Source organism: Pipistrellus hanaki (genome assembly GCF_964339955.1).
Source record: "Pipistrellus hanaki genome assembly, chromosome: 9".
NCBI lineage: Eukaryota > Metazoa > Chordata > Mammalia > Chiroptera > Vespertilionidae > Pipistrellus > Pipistrellus hanaki.
The window spans coordinates 75,027,847-75,046,903 of record NC_140511.1 but is presented as its reverse complement, the minus strand read 5'-3'; the positions used below and the strand labels follow the sequence as shown (position 1 = coordinate 75,046,903).

The following is a 19,057-nucleotide window of genomic DNA, read 5'->3' as shown; positions in this document are numbered from 1 at the left end:
ACATTGAAATTTTTGTAGAGTATGAGGATTTTTTTAAAAAGAGTAATCATACATTTACAAAAATAACTTAAGCCCAGCTAGTGTGGCTCAATGATTTTGAGCGTCAGCCTATGAACTAGGATGTCATAGTTTGATTCCCAGTCAGGGTACATCCCCAGGTTGCAGGCTCAATCCCAGTGTGGGGTGAACAGGAGGCAGCTGCTCAACGATTCTCTCTGATCCTTGATGTTTCTATCTCCTTCTCCCTTCCTCTCTGAAATCAATAAAAATATATTTAAAAACAAAAGTAACTTGAGAGGCATTTCATAGGCCTCCTCTTAGGGGGGCCTCCCTTTCTGAGGCGGTGGTGCCACGCATGGTGGTCAGCTGAGAGAGGGGCCTGGTTCTCCTCAGTCCCCACTGGAAGAGGATCAGCATGCTCCTTTAATGTGTAGGAACATATTTTTTGGAAGATTTCTTTAACGAAACTTAGGAAAAGCAAGTTCTCTGGCCAGAGGTGTTTTGCAATTGAAGTCAAGCCCAAGAAAGCGGGTGTGAATTCTTCACAGGAAGAGTTCCCTCATCAAAACTAACTTTGATGTCAGCATTCAGATTTGTCTTAGTTTATTAAAGATGGAGTGGCTGCCCCAGCTGCTATGGCTCAGGTGATTGGGCATCGTCCTTTGCACCCAGAAGTTGCTGGTTTGATTCTGATTAGGGCACATGCCCGGGTTGCAGGCTCATCATCAGTAAGGGGCATACAGGAGGCAGCTGATCAATGGTTATCTCATTATTGATGTTTCTATCTCCCTCTCCCTCTCTAAAATCAATAAAAAAATATATATTTTTTAAAACAAACACACCAACCAGAATGGCTGGAAGACCTGTTCCCACTTGTTTCTCTGCGCTCTCTCCACAGACTGAGGATAAGAACCGCCAGCTGCAGGAACGCTTGGAGCTGGCGGAGCAGAAGCTGCAGCAGACCCTGCGGAAGGCGGAGACGCTCCCTGAGGTGGAGGCTGAGCTGGCCCAGCGCGTGGCCGCGCTCTCCAAGGTGCTTCTCCCTCTTCCTTCTCTGAGCACGGGGCTTGGATTTGGAGGGGGGCTTCTTCATGGACCCTGGTCATTGGTCTTACATTGGTAGTCCAAATCCCTGAAATAGCCAGGCTGGTTTTTAGTGCTATTTTGTTTGAGATTGGAACACTTCTTAAATGTCAGACATGCCCCCATCTGTTTGTTATCCTGATGTTGATTTCCCTCCAGTTTGTCAGACGTGTACTGTTTGGCCCCAGTGTGGGTGCTCTAAGTAAGAGTCGCTGCTTCTTGAGTTAATTTAGCAGCTCAAGGCCCTAGATGGGAGCTTTCTGGACAGGAAGGGAAGGGCTTCTCAGGAGAAGGGGAGGACCACTCTCTTCTAAAGACAGTCAATGTGAATTTATAATGTTTTTAAATAATTTATTCATTTGTTCAACAAATATTGGCTACGTGTGTGCAAGATACAGTGCCTGTTCTCAGAGTCATCCTCACCCCGGGGAAGCAGGCAGATGACAAGACAATGTCAGAAGGCTGTCCTGGTGCTCGGGCTGGGTGGGTCCACAGGAGGAGCACGGTCATAAGCACAGACACCCCGCCCTCCTGGGCCTACGAGAGCCTCAGGTCTGCGATCCAGCGGCCCAGGCACCTGTGGGGATCACCTGCTGATGGTTTGTCTCATTGGCTCAAGCTCAGGAGCTGGCAGTGGGGCAGGACAGACAGGATGTTGCGTGGCCAGCCTCAGATCAGTCAGATGACACAAGTGCTCACAGACCCGTGAGCGAGTTCTTGCTGACAGCTGGGACAGAAGCTCTTCCTTTCCACCATGATCTGCGTTTAAAGTCTCGGTTTCTCTCCTCCTCTGTCATCTCTCCTGTCTTTGTCATCTCTCCTGTCCCCGGTCGGCCCTGTAGTCTGACCTTTTGTCTCCTGGAAGCTCTGCTGCTAAGGAAGCTAAACTGTGCGAACTCACTTCCCAGCTTAGGAAGGTAGTCGTGCCGCGTCGGGTTGTGCTCGCTGCTCCGCTCCATGGCACTCAGCACGCAAGCTCAGGACAGGGGACGCGAAGAAGCCCGAGCCTGGGCGTGGGGCGGGAGGCACAGTTTCCTCACAGCTCACTGCACCCAGCTGCACCCAGAGCCACCCCGAGGGGCAGCTGCCTCCCACTGACACATGCCACCACCAGGACGTGTTGGTGGATGTGAGGAAGCGCTTCCATCCATCGTGGTGGAAGGCCGCACGGAGCATGCTGTGCTTTCTGCTACCGCTTTAGTTAGTTTGCAGCATGCAGTCCCCCAGTCGCGTCACTGTTAGTTGAACTTACATACTGTTCTTGCCGGCAGGCTGAGGAGAGACACGGCAACATTGAGGAGCAGCTGTGCCAGATGGAGGCGCAGCTGGAGGAGAAGAACCAGGAGCTGCAGCGGGTACGTGGCCAACCATACATCTGCTCCAGCACCACGTGGGGCCTGGGGCGCGCCGCGTGGCGGGAGGCTCAGTTCCCCTCCTTCCCTGCCTCTGTTCCCTTCTCCACTCCTGCCGCGTGCATCACGGCTGCATCTGCGCCTTGTCTGCTGGTAGGGGCTCTTGCCACACAGGCAGCATTTGTCCCATTGGGAGCAGGAGAGAAATTGGTGCCTGTGGGCAGTCCTGCAGGGGGCAGATGGATGCCCATGTCCAAGGAGGCTGCCTGCAGCCCTGACGAGCCTGTCGGGAACTGTTCCAGGGACCAGTCGGACCAGCCTCAAGCACACTGAGGTTGCTGGCCAGCGGTCCCTGAAATGACCAGGGCAGAGTCTGCTTGCTTAGAATATGGCACCTAAGTCTCAAATTCAGGTTATGTTTCTGACCTCTATCTCAAAATAGCAAATTATTACTCTCAATGTAAAGGTATATATAGGGATGGACATTCCTGCACGTGAGGATTGTTGGCTGAGCCGTGATGGAAGGAGTCCGCAAGCAGGGTGGTGGGGCGTGTGCAGGGAGGATCCAGAGCTTTTCACAGAGTCAGTCAGAAGTCAGCATGGCACATCCAGGGAAAAGCAAGTGGCTGCCCCAGTTCAAGGCTATTAGATTTTGTTTTCACCAGAAACCTGTATTCTTGGCCATGGACTGCCAAGCAACAGACATGACCTTCCACAAAGAGAAGATTCTGACTCTGATGAAGGGACTGTGCTGGGCAGTCTGTGCACACACACACACACACACACACATGCACACATGCTCTTTCACAGGTATACACAGATTCATGCAAATACAGGCTTGTGCACATGCACAGGATCGTGCACACATTCACCTCTTGGAGAATTAGATTTTTGTCTATTTAGGGGTGCACTTTATTTGTTAATTTTTATTGATTTCAAAGAGGGAGAGAGAGATCAATGAGAGAGAATCATTAATGGCTGCCTCCTGCATGCCCCACACTGTGGATTGAACCCACAACCTGGCATGTGCCCTGACCGGGAATTGAACTGTGACCTGGTTCATAGGTCGACTCTCAACCACTGAACCACACTACTTGGGTCACTCTATTATTTTCAGTACTGGCTTACAGAGTTGAAGGACAGGTGGTGAGATGGGGTTTCTGTTTATAACTAAAGCAATTCAAAGGAAACTTAAGTTTTGCTCTTAAAATATTCGTATGTTAACACCTTAAGGTTTGGGGTCTCCTCCAGGTGGTGGCTGCAGTGCGTTAGGCATGGTCTTCTCTTACAAAGCCATAGAGAAAAGGAGGTAGTGGCACCCACATCTTATGGATGAGGAAACCGAAGCACAGTCTGCAGCGAGTTCTTGTGGGAGTTCACCACTCCTATGCCTCTCAGCCCCTGGCCACTCTGCCCTGCCCTGGGGAAGCCCCTGGCCACGCTCCAGTGGCCCACCCTAACTTGACTGCCTGTTAGCACTTCCTGTCCCTACACTTAGGATATGGAGCAAAAACAAGCTTTTTAAACCAGGAAATGGGTGATGGTTTTTATTTATTGATTTATCACTTTGTTAATGCGTTTTAGAATTATTTGAGGTATTTGTAATTTTTTAAAATAAAAATCTTTATTATAAAATATTCAAGAGATGTAGGAACATAAAGAAAAATAAGTGAAAGTCTGTTATTTCCAAAATGAACTTTTTTACCTTTTGCTTTGTGGATTAAATTCTTTTCTCCTTGAATCCAGACTCAGACTTCTATTGACATGCAGGGAAGGTGCTCCACCAGTGTGTGCATAATCTGATCCCCATAACCCTTGTTCCTCCTGAGTCAGCCCGCCTCCTGAGTCAGTCCGCCAGTTGATTGGAGGGGCTCCTGAGGCCCTCAAGTGCTTCGTTCAGCAGAAGCAATGGGACCTTCTCATTGGTGATCTCTCACAGACTCGCCCTGCGACTCTGCACCTGCGAGTAGGTCCTAGTGCTCCTGTCTTCACTACAGGCGACTGGGAGGGTCAGCCTCGGGGCTGGCGGCACCCGTCACCACACCGCCGCCCCTTGGCACTTCTAAAATAATGGTCCTGCCTTTGCTGGAAGTTGCTAAGTTTTTGTTTTGTTTTGTTTTGTTTTGTTTTGTTTTGTTTTGTTTTAATATATTTTTATTCATTTCAGAGAAGAAGGGGGAGAGAGAAACATGAATAATGGGGATAATCAATCGGCTGCCTCCTGCATGCCCTCTACTGAGGATCGAGCCCACAACCTGGCCATGTACCCTGATCGGAATGGAACCTAGGACCCCTCAGTCCCATCCACTGAGCCAAACCAGCCAGGGTGCTAAGTTTTTGTTTCTCCTGTTTTAGGCACGGCAGAGAGAAAAGATGAATGAAGAACATAATAAACGTTTATCAGAAACCGTTGACAGGCTGCTTTCAGAATCGAATGAGAGACTTCAGCTTCACCTTAAGGAGAGGATGGCTGCTTTGGAAGAGAAGGTTGGTCGCCCCGAGGGCATTCCTGCCCCACAATGCATAGCGGTCAGTGCCAGTGCAGAAAGCAGACAGTATCTTCCAGCGGAAGAGGCCCTCACGGGCCATGTCCTTGTGCAGTTTGTGTACACGGAAAACTGTTTGTCGTTCTTATTCTCTAGAGCAGGAGTCAATAAACCGTTTCTTTCAAGGAGCAGATAGTAAATACTTTACGCTTTTGCTAATAATTTCAAACAGAGTAAAATAATTCCATGCTAATCAATGAATATGCAAGCAGCCAAAGAGGCAGTATATAAATTAGTTGGTGTGGCTGTGTTCTAATAAAAATTGATTGACAGGAATAGGTTGTGGGCTGGATTTCGCCAACAGGCCCTAGTTTACCAACCTCTCCACTAGAATCTTTTGGGGGGCCTGACCCTCACCCCTTTGTTGCTCTTGCATTGGAAGTTTATTTCTGTCTCAGAGTCCCATTCTACCACCTGCCTTCTCTCTTTCCATTTGGTTTGGAAAGTGTCTGGGCTCTCGTTGCTGTGGCCATGGGATTCTTAGCTGTGACTGAGAGGAGGCGCTCCTAGGGTCTGTCAGAGCACCAGTGGTAGCCAGTGGGGTCCAGGTCAATGAAATTATTCTGATGGCACCAGTGTACCAGGAGATGAGCCCCAGAATCTTCGTTGGGATTGGCACTTGGTCTTGCTCATGTGAGAGAGACCAGTGATCTCTACTGATGGTGAGACCCAATCATTTTACACAAAACCCATCATGAAATGCATTGTCCACGCTGCACAGGGTGGTTGGTCACACACATCCTTGATCAGTGGGCCAGCCCAAAGGCAGGAATGTTTTTATTTTTATTACTTTCAGAGAAGAACAGAAGGGAGAGGGGGAGAGAGAGAGAAACATCATTGGTGAGAGAGAATCATTGATTGGCTGCTTCCTACACACTCCAGTTGGTGATAGAGACCACAACCCGGGCATATGCCCTGATTGGGAATCAAACCATGACCTCTTGGTTCATAGGTGAATGCTCAACCACTAAGCTACACTGTCTGGACAGGCAGGAATGTTTTTCTCTGGGAGCTGAACCCTGCATTTGAACCCATGTCAGCTTTCCCTAATGGCCTAACGGTCACTGCAGACCAAGGTAACAATTAAAATGAATGTGCCACTCCAACATTGGGAAGGCAGTTGGAAAAGTAAGTTTACCAGGGACTGTTCGCAGTTCCTCTGCCCTCACTCGGAGTGTGGTGCTGCTCAGTAGTACATTCATATGCCTCATACCTTTGCTGAGGAACTTCATTATTTTAAACAGAAACGTAGCCATCCGATACCACATGGAGCATTGTCCCGATTCAACACTAAAGCACTGTATCTTTTTCAGAATTCTCTCGTACGTGAAGTTGAAGATGCAAAAAAGCAATTAGAAGAAACTCAACATGATAAGGTACTTAAGTCTGTAACCCATTTAGACCCCCATTGAGAACAGAATGGAGCTGCATCAGTGCTGCTGTGACCGCTGCGGCGGGGGGTGCTGAGGGCGGCTTCTCTGTGCAGCCCACTGCTCTTGTGGTTGTGAGTCGATTGGTGCACGTGGCCCAGAACTGTCTCCTCTGGCTTCATGGGAAAGCTACGACAGAACCACAAACCTTCCATGTAGCACAGGCCTGGCCAGTAGGAAGACACTGAGCCACGCGTGATCCTAGCAGCCCACATGTAAATAGTACAAGGACGGGTGAAATTAATTTTGTTAACCCAGAATTGAAATGTTACTTTGTCATGTAATTAATATAAAAACTGATGAGCTACATCCCATGCTTTTTATCATATGAAGCTTGAAATCCAGTGTGTTTTACAGTCACCTTTGAGTGCTCCATGGCCACATGTGGCCACGATAGGAGCTCCTGGGGATAGCGCTGAGACACAGCTTAGGGCTGCCTGGAACGTTTTTTGTCAGCCTGACTTAATGTTTCGCAGTGTATAGAAAGGAGGTTGAGCATATAAATGGTAGGTGAGCGCAGGTGTGCAGTTATTCGTTGGGGGGTCTGTTTACATGAGGACTTTTGGAGAAAATGTTCTGCGAATTCAAGAGCTTGGTACTTGTCACTGTTCAGCTAACCTATCGTGGAAAGAATTAGCATCCTGAGATCTTCAGTGGGTGTCACTTGCTGTTTTGCAGAATCAACTGGTACTGAATATCGAAGCTTTGAGGGCTGAACTGAGCCAGATGCGGCTCAGAGGTGCTTCCCTTCATCACAGGTATGAACCCCAATTAAAATCCGCCTCCGCCCCATCATGTGTGCACAGGGCGCATGGCCAGAGGTCAGGCCGGGCTCAGCACCTGGAGGAGGTTTGGGAGGCAGGGTGATCAGTCCATGTCTGGGTGTGTTCGCTGGAAGGCCCAGCGGAATGAGGCCCTGACGGTATAGGGATAGGCAGGCAAAGCCAAGGGCTCAGCTGAGCATCGGACCCCAGGAGTGACAGTCCCGGGCACAGGGATGGAGAGGCTGTGTGGGGGGATAGTGGCAGGAGAGGCTTTGAGAAGGCAGACCCGCAGATTTCACAGCGGAGCCGGAGGTGAGAAAAGACCCTGCACAGAGCGCCTGGGACAGACGTTGGCTGGGAGGCATGAGCTCAACTTCTGGGCGTGACTTTGCAGTGGGGTCAGTCATCTTGTGTGTGACCCTCTGGAGCGAGAGGAGATAGCCCAGGGCGGAGTGGGAAAGGCGCCAATGACGGGGTTCCACTAATAGACGGGGCCTGTGGACAGGAGCCTCGCTCCTGAGGGGACTAGCTGCAGGTGGTGGCAGCAGGGAGGCGAGCAGCCTGGAGAGCGGTGTCAGGAGTAGGCACTGTGGACTCTGGAGAGACGGAGAATCATCCAGAATGACGCGTAGGGCTTCGCGTGGCTTTCTGCTGGTGTGAAACGAGGCCCAGTCCCCCACAGCTGGAACCTGCGGAGGAGGAAGGAGCAGTTTATGAGGAACGAGGGAAAGAGGGAATTCCGACGTGGACATCTAGGCAAGCAATAAGTCTGAGCAGCGTTCCAAAGACAGTTCTCAGAAGAATGTAGAGTGGGGGAACCAGAAGGGGATGAGCTGGCATGTCCCACCGGCCCTGCTGGTCATGTGTCCAGGCACCAGGGGGCCCGTTAACTCACTTTGACCAGGGGGTGGGTTTCTCTCCCCAGACCTTAAGGACTTTTGGAAATGAAGGCAGTGCCCTTGTTTCCCAGATTCGGGGGGCAGGACTGAGTGCGGTGCCCTGCCCAGTGAAGGCGGAACTCTGGGCAGTGCGCCTTCCCCCGCTGACCAGGTTCTTGGCAGGCTGCCTGGGGGACAGCTAGTGGCTCCTTCAGCATCTCCGTCCAGGCGTCCAGGCCTGGCCACTATTGGGGAGATTTCTCTAGCCAACAGCGTTGAGTGTCTGCTAATCTGATTGCACACTGGTCTGTGCTTTCGACTCAGAAACATGAAAGCAGGCTGCCAAGTCCAGTTCCTGTCAGTGCCAGCTGGGGCTCGGGCTCCTCAGCAGGACCTCCAGGGTGCACTTGAGGCAGCCTCCCAGGTGGGGTCTGGGGCCGGGCAGCCTCACACGGTGGTGGTTGGCAGATGGGAAAGTAAGCAGTTGGAGGCCAGGAGTGACATGCGGTGTGCCTCCTGGTCAGTCGGGGAGAAAGAGGAAGTGACCCAGGCTGCACAGCCTGACCACGGGACAGTTCTGAGGGTCACCTTGGCGGCGTCGCATTGGTTTCCCCGGGCATCGAGGTTTCCCTCCTGGAGGGGCTGGAAGAGGAAAGATTGGCGGGGAGTGGGCATTGGAGCGAGCAGAGGCCCCAACATCCCCTCCGTGGAGACCTTGCCGTGAACTTATTTCCCAGATTGACAGGTCTGGCCTGGCCAACAAAGTTCACTTTCTTGAAATAACGCTTTTTCCCCCGTGTTTCAGCCGACCCCACTTGGGCAGCGTCCCAGACTTCAGGTTCTCCGTGGCGGACGGCCCCACGGACTCGTACGGCAGCGGCGCAGTGCTGCGGCGCCCCCAGAAAGGCCGCGTGGCGGCGCTGCGGGACGAGCCTTCCAAGGCAAGGGCTCCCTCCTCTCCGTCACCTGCTGCACAAGGGCTCCCTCCTCCCCCCGTCACCTGCTGCACAAGGGCTCCCTCCTCCCCGTCACCTGCTGCACAAGGGCTCCCTCCTCCCCGTCACCGGCCTGCACAAGGGCTCCCTCCTCTCCCCGTCGCCGGCCTGCACAAGAGCTCCCTCCTCCCCCCGTCACCGGCCTGCACAAGGGCTCCCTCCTCCCCCCGTCACCGGCCTGCACAAGAGCTCCCTCCTCCCCGTCACCGGCCTGCACAAGGGCTCCCTCCTCCCCCCGTCACCTGCTGCACAAGGGCTCCCTCCTCCCCGTCACCTGCTGCACAAGGGCTCCCTCCTCCCCGTCACCGGCCTGCACAAGGGCTCCCTCCTCTCCCCGTCGCCGGCCTGCACAAGAGCTCCCTCCTCCCCCCGTCACCGGCCTGCACAAGGGCTCCCTCCTCCCCCCGTCACCGGCCTGCACAAGAGCTCCCTCCTCCCCCTGTCACTGGCCTGCACAAGGGCTCCCTCCTCTCCCCATCACCGGCCTGCACAAGGGCTCTCTCCTCTCCCTGTCACCTGCTGCACAAGGGCTCCCTCCTCTTCCTGTCACCTGCACAAGTCCCCTTTCCTCACGTGTTTGAGACGGTTCTGAATTAGTGTCAATTCAATAGGTCACGTTCTCTTCTTCCCTCCCTCCTCGTCCCTTTTTCTATCTAAAAGTTTAATTTTAAGGTGTGCTATTTTTTTTAGAGAATGGAAATTCTAATAAAATATGACCTCTTAATCTAACACAATGCCAATCAGTAGTCTAGAAGTAGTAGTGAAGAATAAGGCTTCCGATCAACAGTGGGCTGTCAGTAGTTAAGTTTTGGGGGAATCAAAAATTATACATGGATTTTTTAAAAATATATTTTATTGATTTTTTTTTACAGAGAGGAAAGGAGAGGGATAGAGAGCTAGAAACATCGATGAGAGAGAAACATCAACCAGCTGCCTCCTGCACACCCCCTATCGGGGATGTGCCCGCAACCAATGTACATGCCCTTGACCGGAATTGAACCCGGGACCCTTCAGTCCTCAAGCTGACGCTCTATCCACTGAGCAAAACCGGTTTCGGCTTTTATGTGGATTTTTGATGTGCAGGGAGTTTGCCCCCCTGACCCTGTATTGTTCAAGGGTCAACAGTACTATTTATCTTTTATTTATTCTTAAGAGTATATATGTATGTGTGTGTGTGTATACATATATATGCACATTTAGCATATTTTTATTTCAGAGAGGAAGGGAGAAGGAAAGAGACAGAAACATCAATGATGAGAATCATTGATTGGCTGCCTCCTGCACACCCTCCACTGGGGACTGAGCCCACAACCTGGGCATGTGCCCTGACTGGGAATCAAACCCTGACTTCCTGGTTCATAGGTTGATGCTCAACCACTGAGCCACACCAGCCAGGCTAAACATTTTATTTTAACTTAAATGAGCATTCACTAGCTAATTAAATTAACATTCACTGGCTAATCCCCCCCCCCACACACACACTGGCTAATCTTGATGGACACCAGCAACTTGTAGCATGGCCCTTTTTTCAAGAATCTTTTGGGCTTGATTTAAAATTTTTTGAAAACTTTTGACTTCTTTAAAGTTGCTCTGACTGTGGTTATACTCTTGCGTCTTTGCTGAGATGGGGTCTCTGTTCACAGGTACAGACTCTGAACGAGCAGGATTGGGAGCGTGCCCAGCAAGCCAGCGTCCTGGCCAACGTGGCCCAGGCGTTTGAGAGTGATGTCGATCTGTCAGACGGCGAGGATGAAGGGGACACACTCTTCAGCTCGTCCGCGCTGCTGTCGCCTAGCGGGCAGGCCGACGCTCAGACGCTGGCCATGATGCTGCAGGAGCAGCTGGACGCCATCAACAAGGAGATCAGGTACATGGGGTTGTACATGGGGTTATGCCTGCACACAGTGTCCCCGGGAAACTGTACCCCACTTAGAGTAGGCTGGAGCAGGTGTGGCGAGCATTGTCTACTAGTAAATGGTCTAGAATAATAATACTTCAATTCTGTTTGAAGAGTTTTTAAGTTTTGAGATTGCCCTTTGTTATGGAATTCAGTCAGCCAGGGCCTTCTCTCCACAACTGTGGTGTCGGCACATTTGTGTAAGGTGCCGTGGCAGGTGAGAGGTGTTCAGTTCCATCCCCCAAAGCTGAGGACCCAGCTAGAGGGCCCTGGGGCTTTGCCCACCTGGGAGGCTGTCGGGTGGGTCTACCTGACATGTGTGCGACCTCTAGCCCTGCAGAGCGCTGGTGTGTGTCACAGCCACTCGGAACAGGAAAGCTGAGGTATGGAGGATGGCAAATCCCCTTGGTGTTTGCACTTGGCCGTATTCAATTAACACAGCACAGAGACTGGTGCATGGTGGGACAGTGCTGGTCACAGGGGTGTGCATTCTTTTAGTCTCATCACAGAAACTTCCCAGCTGTTATAGTAGCAAATATACAGAAGAGTGGGCCACCTGAGGGGCAGAATTCAAAGAATTGCCTGGGCTTAGGAGGCCTTGGTGCTGGGCGCAGCCATGACCAGGGTGCCCTGCGGCCCACCCTGTGTCAGACCTGATGCAGCCACACGCCTGGTTGGTCCCGAGGCCACGTGAAGAGCGCCCGTGCCTAGCCTGCCGTAGATTCAGGTGGCACAGCCACCAGGTCTTGTTCTTGTACAGCTAACATGGCAGAAATGCCCTTCACTGCATGCGGGTTTTATGCAGTGGCAGGGTGCCACTATTGACGGCAGATGGCCTGTCTGTGTCCAGGTTGATTCAGGAGGAAAAGGAGAGCACAGAGCAGCGGGCCGAGGAGATCGAAAGCCGAGTTGGCAGTGGGAGCCTGGACAACCTCGGTCGTTTCAGATCCATGAGCTCCATTCCGTATCCTGCGTCCTCACTCGCAGGCTCCTCCCCTCCAAACAGCGGTCGGTCCACCCCTCGACGCATCCCGCACAGCCCCGCTCGGGAAGTGGACAGACTAGGCATCATGACTCTGGTAAGTGTGTGCCTGTTCCCTGCTGCACTCCCCACCCAGCGAGTTCCATCTCGGACACTGCACATGTTTGACCCAGAAGAAAATCAGGTATTTTGCTTCGCATATGTTATGCTTGGAAGTCCAAGGTTTTGAAAACCAGCTGGTAAATCATCAGTTATTCAGCAGCAGCACGGTGACAACTGAATTTTACTTCTCGGAGGACCAGTTTAGCATGTCATCATGAACTCGGAAGTTTTTATTGGGTAACTTTGGGCAAGGCAGCTTCAAGGGGAGTGTGTCCATTTTTTGGGAATGGACAGTTTAACCGAGTAAGTATAGGCAGCCTCGTAGCTCATAGAGAAGTGTGCCCAGGCCGAGGCCGTCTTCCTTCACATTAGGGTTGCCTAACAGGAGGGTACAGGGCCTGCCGTCAGAAAACAGCACTAAGCAAGGCAGACCGTCCTGTTTGTCATGTGCCCGGTGGCCTGCCCAGCACCAGTGTTGCCTGGGAGACCAGCATCCATCCATGAAGAGCCTAGTGGCTTCCGAGGAAGCATCTGGAAATGCAGTGACCTTAGGGCTCTTGGTGACAAAGTGGTTCACGCATCTGGTTTAGGTTTGCGTGAGCACTGCCTCACATTGCACACTGACTGACAGCGTGCTGTGCAGCGGCTCCATCGACCTGCCTGTCCCATCCACGCTCACTCTCAGCCTCACTGCCCTGCTTCACTTGCAGCCGCACCGCCCAGCCTTCCTGTCACCCACAGTCACCCTCAGCCACACTGTCCGCCAGCAGACAGCCACAGCAGCTCTGCATCATTCCGGTGCCATGTGACATACCCTCTGTAACTTGCATCATTAGCTAATTAGCTAGTATTTTAAACTCTGACAATTTCACTTATGGTTTCATGTTTATTTTCTCTGAGAAATTATAAACAGGCTGGATATTTTCCCCTTGTGTGTAGTTCTGCATGCTGGCTGGCCTGTGTCTGCTGCATTTGGTTTTGATCTCCTGCGTCATCCTTTTGTTTGTTTAGTTACCATCGATCCAGGCCTCAGTTCCCCTGTCCCCTCCCCTGGTGGTCTATACCTCCCCTCCCTTCCTCTCTCCCTGGCTGCAATACCTACCCTCCACCACAGGCCCAGGTGATGGCGGCCGTGCGGTCCATGGGGTGACTGTTCAAGCTCAGCTCATTGGTGACTTTATGCTTTTTTTTTCATTTTTCATTGAACAGTGTTTTTCCCCACAATGATGATACATTTTAGTGTATCGCTGTATAGTAGGTGAGGATATAGGCATGATGTAGATGGATCAGAGTGGTTTAACTTCAAACTGTAGGATGTGTGTAATTCGTAAGTGAAACGTTACTTCTACAGGTGTGAAGAAGTAATCCACTGAGTGTAGGATTAATGGACTCCTGGCACAAACAGTGTACTTTCTGGTTGTGATGTTGTATGCAAGACCATCAACATCATCACCTTACTGAACATGCACAGTTAATATTTTAACAGACCACTTTTCTAATTTAAAGATCATGAATTAAAGAATGTGAAGATTCCACCTGCTCTTCTAGCTTTTATTCTTACAGATTTCCAGGGGGTTCCCTGCTGTAGTCAAAAAATTTATTTTTGAGCACTTTAAATTAAATTGTAGGCAAGGATTTTACATTAACATCCAACAAGTGATTAACTCAAAGTAGGTTTGTTCAGTTTTATAACAGGTGTTAGACTGATAGTTTGAAGTGTAACTTGTTTTTCATTAAGAAAAACGAAGGAATAGAGAAGTTTGGCTTAGAATAGACAACTATTAGGGCTCTTTGTTACATAGATTGCATTTTAATTAATCTTGTATGTTGTAATAGAATTTTATTTCCCTGAGTAATAATCTGATATTTCTCTAGTAAATTTTGAATAACTTATATTTAAATTTTCGGTGAAAAATTGTTCTATTTCCAGTTATATATTTTTTCTAAATCTTAGCTCACTTATATTTGTGCTGTCATTCTTCTTTAAATATATTTGCCTGTATATACTATGATTGGATTTTTAACATCAAAGTGTGCAGTAAACCTGGTTTTTCTTCCTTTCTTTGCATGCATCTGTCAGCCTAGTGATTTAAGGAAACATCGTAGAAAGGTAAATTTTCGTGATGTAATGTGCTTTGTTTCCCTGTGAAGAGTGTCTGTCCCTGTATATACATGCACACCGAGGGCAGGTGATGACACTGTTACTAGTAGAAACAGGTCCTGGTGGTTTCACAGAACCCGTGACAAGCGTAAGCGTTGGCCTTCCTCCCACCTAGTTGCCTTTCAGTCGCTGCTTTCACGTGTATAACAAACGTGGTGTTTGAGTATTAAAGCAGAACCATGGATCTTACGTCTGAGAAAAACCAGTTTAAGAATCATGGCTGGCAGCAGTTAGTAAGCTCTTATATGCCAGGTGCTGTGCTCCATGCTTGAGTCTGTCATCTGGTCCTCACATACACCCTGGGACACTTTGATTACTGTTGTTACCCCATTTTACAGACTTGGGGACTGAGGCTTAGAGAGGTCACGCACTGTGCCCACGGTCGCACAGTCAGGAATGTGCAGTATGACCTGTCTGGTTTCAAGCCTGGACACTTGGCCCCGTCGCTCTCCAGCCTGCCTTTTCCCAGATGCTCTGGGCTCCTTTCCAGCGTCCCTGCCAGGAGGATCAGGGCCTCTTCCCCATATAGATGACCATGAATTGGCCTTCCTGTTCTCAGAGGATGGAACCAAATGTCTTCCTCATGGTCATCACGCTCTGGACCAGTCTCTACCCCCTCCCAAGCCTGTCTGCTCGCGCACTCGCAGACAGCCCTCAGATGGTCAGTGCGTGTGAGCCCTCCCCTGCGAGATTTAGGGACCTCTTGTGGTGAAGTTCCGGCTCTGTCGCTGTGGTTTGTGGCCAGGCTGTGCTCCTCGCCCTCTTGGTGCCCTGCTCTCCTCTCCTGTGAAATGAAGACAATGACAGAAAGCATGCTCTTGAATGGCCATGGGCTGTTCCTGTCTGCACACAGGCCAGAGCTGAGGCAGAGCCTACACTAGCGACAGGCACAGAGCACACCCTCCTGTCCTGCTGGCTTGTACTTCACTTTTCTTGCTAGCAAGGCTTTCTCAGTGAAGGAAGCAGTGTGCGATCTGTCTCTGGGCAGGACAGCCTGGTGGGAACTGGGGCTCGCTGGCGGGCCCCTTTGTACTCAAGACTGTCGATATCATCAACTTACTGAACATGCAGTAGCTAAAGAATAGAGAAGTTTGGCTTAGAATAGACAACTATAAGTATAATTCATAGTGTTTCTCTAATATTTTGAATAACGTATTTATTTTTTTAATTGATTTCAGAGAGGAAGTGAGAGAGAGAGAGAAGCATCAATGATGAGAGAGAATCATTGATTGTCTGCCTCCTACACACCCCCTACTGGGGATTGAGCCCACAACCTAGGCATGTGCCTTTGACTGGAATCAAACCTGGGACCCTTCAGTCCACAGACTGATGTTCTATCCACTGAGCCAAACCAGCTAGGGCTGAATTAGTTAGAAATTTTTGGTGAAAATGTTCTATTTCCAGTTACTTTTTCTTCTTCTAAATCTTAGCTCACATATTTGTCCTGTCATGACTGCTGTGAGTGGTTGTGGGTTTCAATCAGGTGTGTGTGCCGAGTGCCTGGTGCCATCAGACGCGGCCAATGGGTATGCAATGGCACCTTTTTACTCCCCAGTGCCCTTGGATATGCCCAGACGACTTCCCAGCTCCCTGGAGCCTCCCCTTGTCATCAAGTCTGACATGGCACGTAGACTCTAGTCCAGCATGGGGTGCACCTTCCAGGAGGAGCGCAGAGGGAGAGGGCCGGCCAGGCCACATGGGGTGAGCTGGGAGTTGTCCTTAGCAACGGGCTCATCACGTCAACTGGGCTTTGAATGAGGGTTGGCCTTTGCTTGGGCATTTGCTGGTCTTCATGGAGTTTACAGTCAGTTCAGCCACAAGGGTCACTCCCCATCCTGTTCTTTGTTTTTGGGTTTTCACAAATCATTGTTTTAACCTGTATCTGAAATCTACCCTGTTTCACAGTGATAGGGTTAGCCATTTTGTAGCCTGTGTTCTGATGGTTGGAAATCAGGAGGGGACGCAGAATTGCCCACCTGTTGCTGATGGTTATGTCTTGAACAACCTCAGCTCTGTTCTGCACTAATTCACTTGGTCATCACCGAGCCACTGGGATGCAGGGGATCGATACTTTGTATACAATATCATTTTTCAAAAGGCCTACGTTGGCTGCTCAAGTCTCTTTGTGCACACAGGTGCTTGCGAGGCGCAGTTTGTGATGTCCAGCCCTGACCTCACCACAAAACTCAAATATGTCCATTAGTCCTGAGGGTCCATCCACGCCCCATGCTGTTGCCACCGCCCTGCTTCCCATACTCACATCCCGGCAACCTAGAATCTTCCAGACCATGGAGACCATCTTTTAGTGAAAACTTAGGGTTATTTCCTCTAAGCCAGAGTGAACACATTGTTTTTCAACTGCATATAATGTTTCAGTTATGACACTCAATCTAGACATTATTGAGAAACATGAGCCAGACACGTGTGGTGGTGGAGTTAGCTACCTTTTCCCTTTTTTAACTGTTTGCTACAGACTCCAGTAATTCGAATCATTGAAAATGGTACTGGGTCATGGTACAAGCTGTTTCTTTTTTTCCTTTTTAACAAAAAGGTCTAGATAATTTTGCTGGTATTTCTTTCTAAGGGCACCAGATCAATACGTTCTCCCCTCCCCGCTGGGGAGAGTGAATGCCGCGTAGTCCGTGATGATGTGGTCCAGGTCTCTGCCATCCCATCAGTGGCTGTCCCCATGGTGTCCTGGGACCCTGGGGAGGGCAGGCCCTCAGGCTACCTGGAGACTCGGGAACAGGAATGTCCCTGTGGCCTGCCAGGACCCACATTCACCCGTGTGCAGCGGCTGGGGACTGGAGCCAGGCTCTGAGCTGTGCGCTTGGTGGTCCGCGGCCCTGTGTCCTGTGAACAAGACCTGCCTTTAAAATGGCATTAGCCCGAGACAGCTTTGTACTTGGAGGAAAGCAGAGCTAGTTGATTTTCAAATAAGTATATGATTGTAATTTAAAACCTATGTGGTTTTGCCGAAACCGGTTTGACTCAGTGGATAGAGCATCGGTCTGCTGACTGAAAGGTCCCAGGTTCGATTCCGGTCAAGGGCATGTACATTGGTTGCGGGCACATCCCCAGTGGGGGTTGTGCAGGAGGCAGCTGATCAGTGTTTCTCTCATCATCGATGTTTCTTGCCCTCTATCCTCCCTTTCTCTCTGTAAAAAATCAATAAAATATATTAAAAATAAGTAAATAAATAAAGCCTAGTATGTGGTTTTCATTTTTTTGGTTAAGTCTATTGTTAACTAAGTTTACACTTATTCACCCCTCAGTTGCCAGCTTCCCGAGAAGAGGTACGAGATGATAAGACAACGATAAAATGTGAAACATCCCCTCCCCCCTCCCCGAGGTCCCTGCGCTTGGACAGGCTGCATAAAGGAGCCCTGCACACGGTCAGCCACGAGGACATCCGGGACCTCAGGAAGTAAGGAGGCACAGTCTATAGGAAGTAAGGGGTGGGCGGAGCCAGTCACCATGGAAACATTTGTCTGAATTTTTAATATTAAGAAAGGGTTTTTGTTTTTGTTTTTTTGCTTTCAGAGAGGAAGGGAGATGGGGGGAGAGAGAGAAATTTCAATGATGAGAGAATCATTGATCATCTGCTTCCTGCACACTCTCCACAGGGGATCAAGCATGCAACCTGGGCATGTCCCCTGACTGAAAATCGAACCATGGCCTCCTGGTTCATAGGTTGATAGTCAACCATTGAGCCACACCAGCCAGGCAAGCTGTTGATTTTGTTTTGTTGTTAATTCTCACCCCGAGGATATTTTTCCATTGTTTGTTTGTTTGTTTGTTTGTTTTAGAGAGAGTGGAAGGGATGGAGAGAAGAGGAGAGAGAGAGAGAAACATGGATGTGAGAGAGACACACCGATTGGATGCATACACGTCCAAATTGGTGGGGAACAAACCGTAGTCCAACACTCTGACCACTTGGCAGCACTGGCCAAAACTATTGATCTTTTCTTGATTGAAAAAGTCAGAACAATGATTTTTTAAAATACTGGCTAATTCAGTAGTGTTTATTTGAATGGTGTTCTCAGCATGTGGGCCATGGCCTGGAGCTGCGGTAATGCCAAAAGTGCAGCGTGGTTGGTAGAGGCAATGCAGGAAGGCAGACTGAGACCAGATCCGCTATTTAGGGAAACCTCATTTCTTCAGACTCCACAGGTCCACTGTTTTGAGAACGAACTTTCTATTCTTGCAGGAGCGTTTGCCCCGCACATGGCACGTTTCTGGCGGCCACCCTGTGAGGCAGTCGGTGGCTTTCAGGTGCCCCGGTACCTTTTAGCTGCAGGGACTTCACGTCGTCCTTCCTGCTCCTGATATCTGCCCTCAGGAGCCAGGGAGACAGCTCTGCTCTGGCTACTCTTGCTCTTTCCACGGCCAGCACAGTTGCCCTCGGGGGGCTGAGGGAGCTGCAGAGAGTGGGCACTGCCGTGTCTCTGGCTGGGAGGTGTCCTCTGTGGCAGGTGGTGTCTCAGGCCCAGAACCTCGGCCTCCCACAAACAGGTCTCCGTCAGGGACACGGGAGCCCACGCTTCCTGGCATGTGTGACGTAGGTGTTGCAGAAGAGACGGAGATGTTTGTGGTGAAGTGTGAGAGCGGGTATTAACAATGTGGAGAGTACTGGCTCCTGTGACAGGGCACCTGTTAAAGATCCTCTTCTGTCCCCGCAGCTCGACAGGCTCGCAGGACGGCCCGGTGAGCAACCCCAGCAGCAGTAACAGTAGCCAGGACTCGCTCCACAAGGCCCCCAAGAAGAAGGGCATCAAGTCCTCCATCGGCCGCTTGTTTGGCAAGAAGGAGAAGATGCGCCCCGGGCACATCGGCAAGGAGGCGCTGGGACAAGGTCGGTGTTCTC

The 19,057-nt window shown here is 50.4% G+C and overlaps 2 protein-coding genes across 11 annotated transcripts in view; one reads left to right on the top strand and one right to left on the bottom strand.

The window, feature by feature from the left end:
• Positions 1-19,057, bottom strand: part of LOC311627872 (uncharacterized protein) — a 389,410-nt gene that overhangs the window by 262,819 nt on the left and 107,534 nt on the right. The gene's annotated exons all lie outside the window — the stretch shown is intronic.
• Positions 1-19,057, top strand: part of PPFIA1 (PTPRF interacting protein alpha 1) — a 53,497-nt gene that overhangs the window by 17,371 nt on the left and 17,069 nt on the right. For 4 of the 10 annotated variants that reach the window (XM_084894532.1, XM_084894529.1, XM_084894537.1 and 1 more), the window contains exons 9-20: positions 899-1,033; positions 1,926-2,000; positions 2,355-2,438; positions 4,791-4,922; positions 6,295-6,357; positions 7,090-7,169; positions 8,859-8,994; positions 10,692-10,915; positions 11,796-12,024; positions 14,110-14,139; positions 17,466-17,617; positions 18,873-19,045. In XM_084894532.1, coding sequence (XP_084750658.1) covers positions 899-1,033; positions 1,926-2,000; positions 2,355-2,438; positions 4,791-4,922; positions 6,295-6,357; positions 7,090-7,169; positions 8,859-8,994; positions 10,692-10,915; positions 11,796-12,024; positions 14,110-14,139; positions 17,466-17,617; positions 18,873-19,045 — 1,513 coding nt within the window. The remainder of the gene's footprint in view (positions 1-898; positions 1,034-1,925; positions 2,001-2,354; positions 2,439-4,790; positions 4,923-6,294; positions 6,358-7,089; positions 7,170-8,858; positions 8,995-10,691; positions 10,916-11,795; positions 12,025-14,109; positions 14,140-17,465; positions 17,618-18,872; positions 19,046-19,057) is intronic. The other 6 variants (XM_084894531.1, XM_084894538.1, XM_084894536.1 and 3 more) reach the window with 3 other exon arrangements.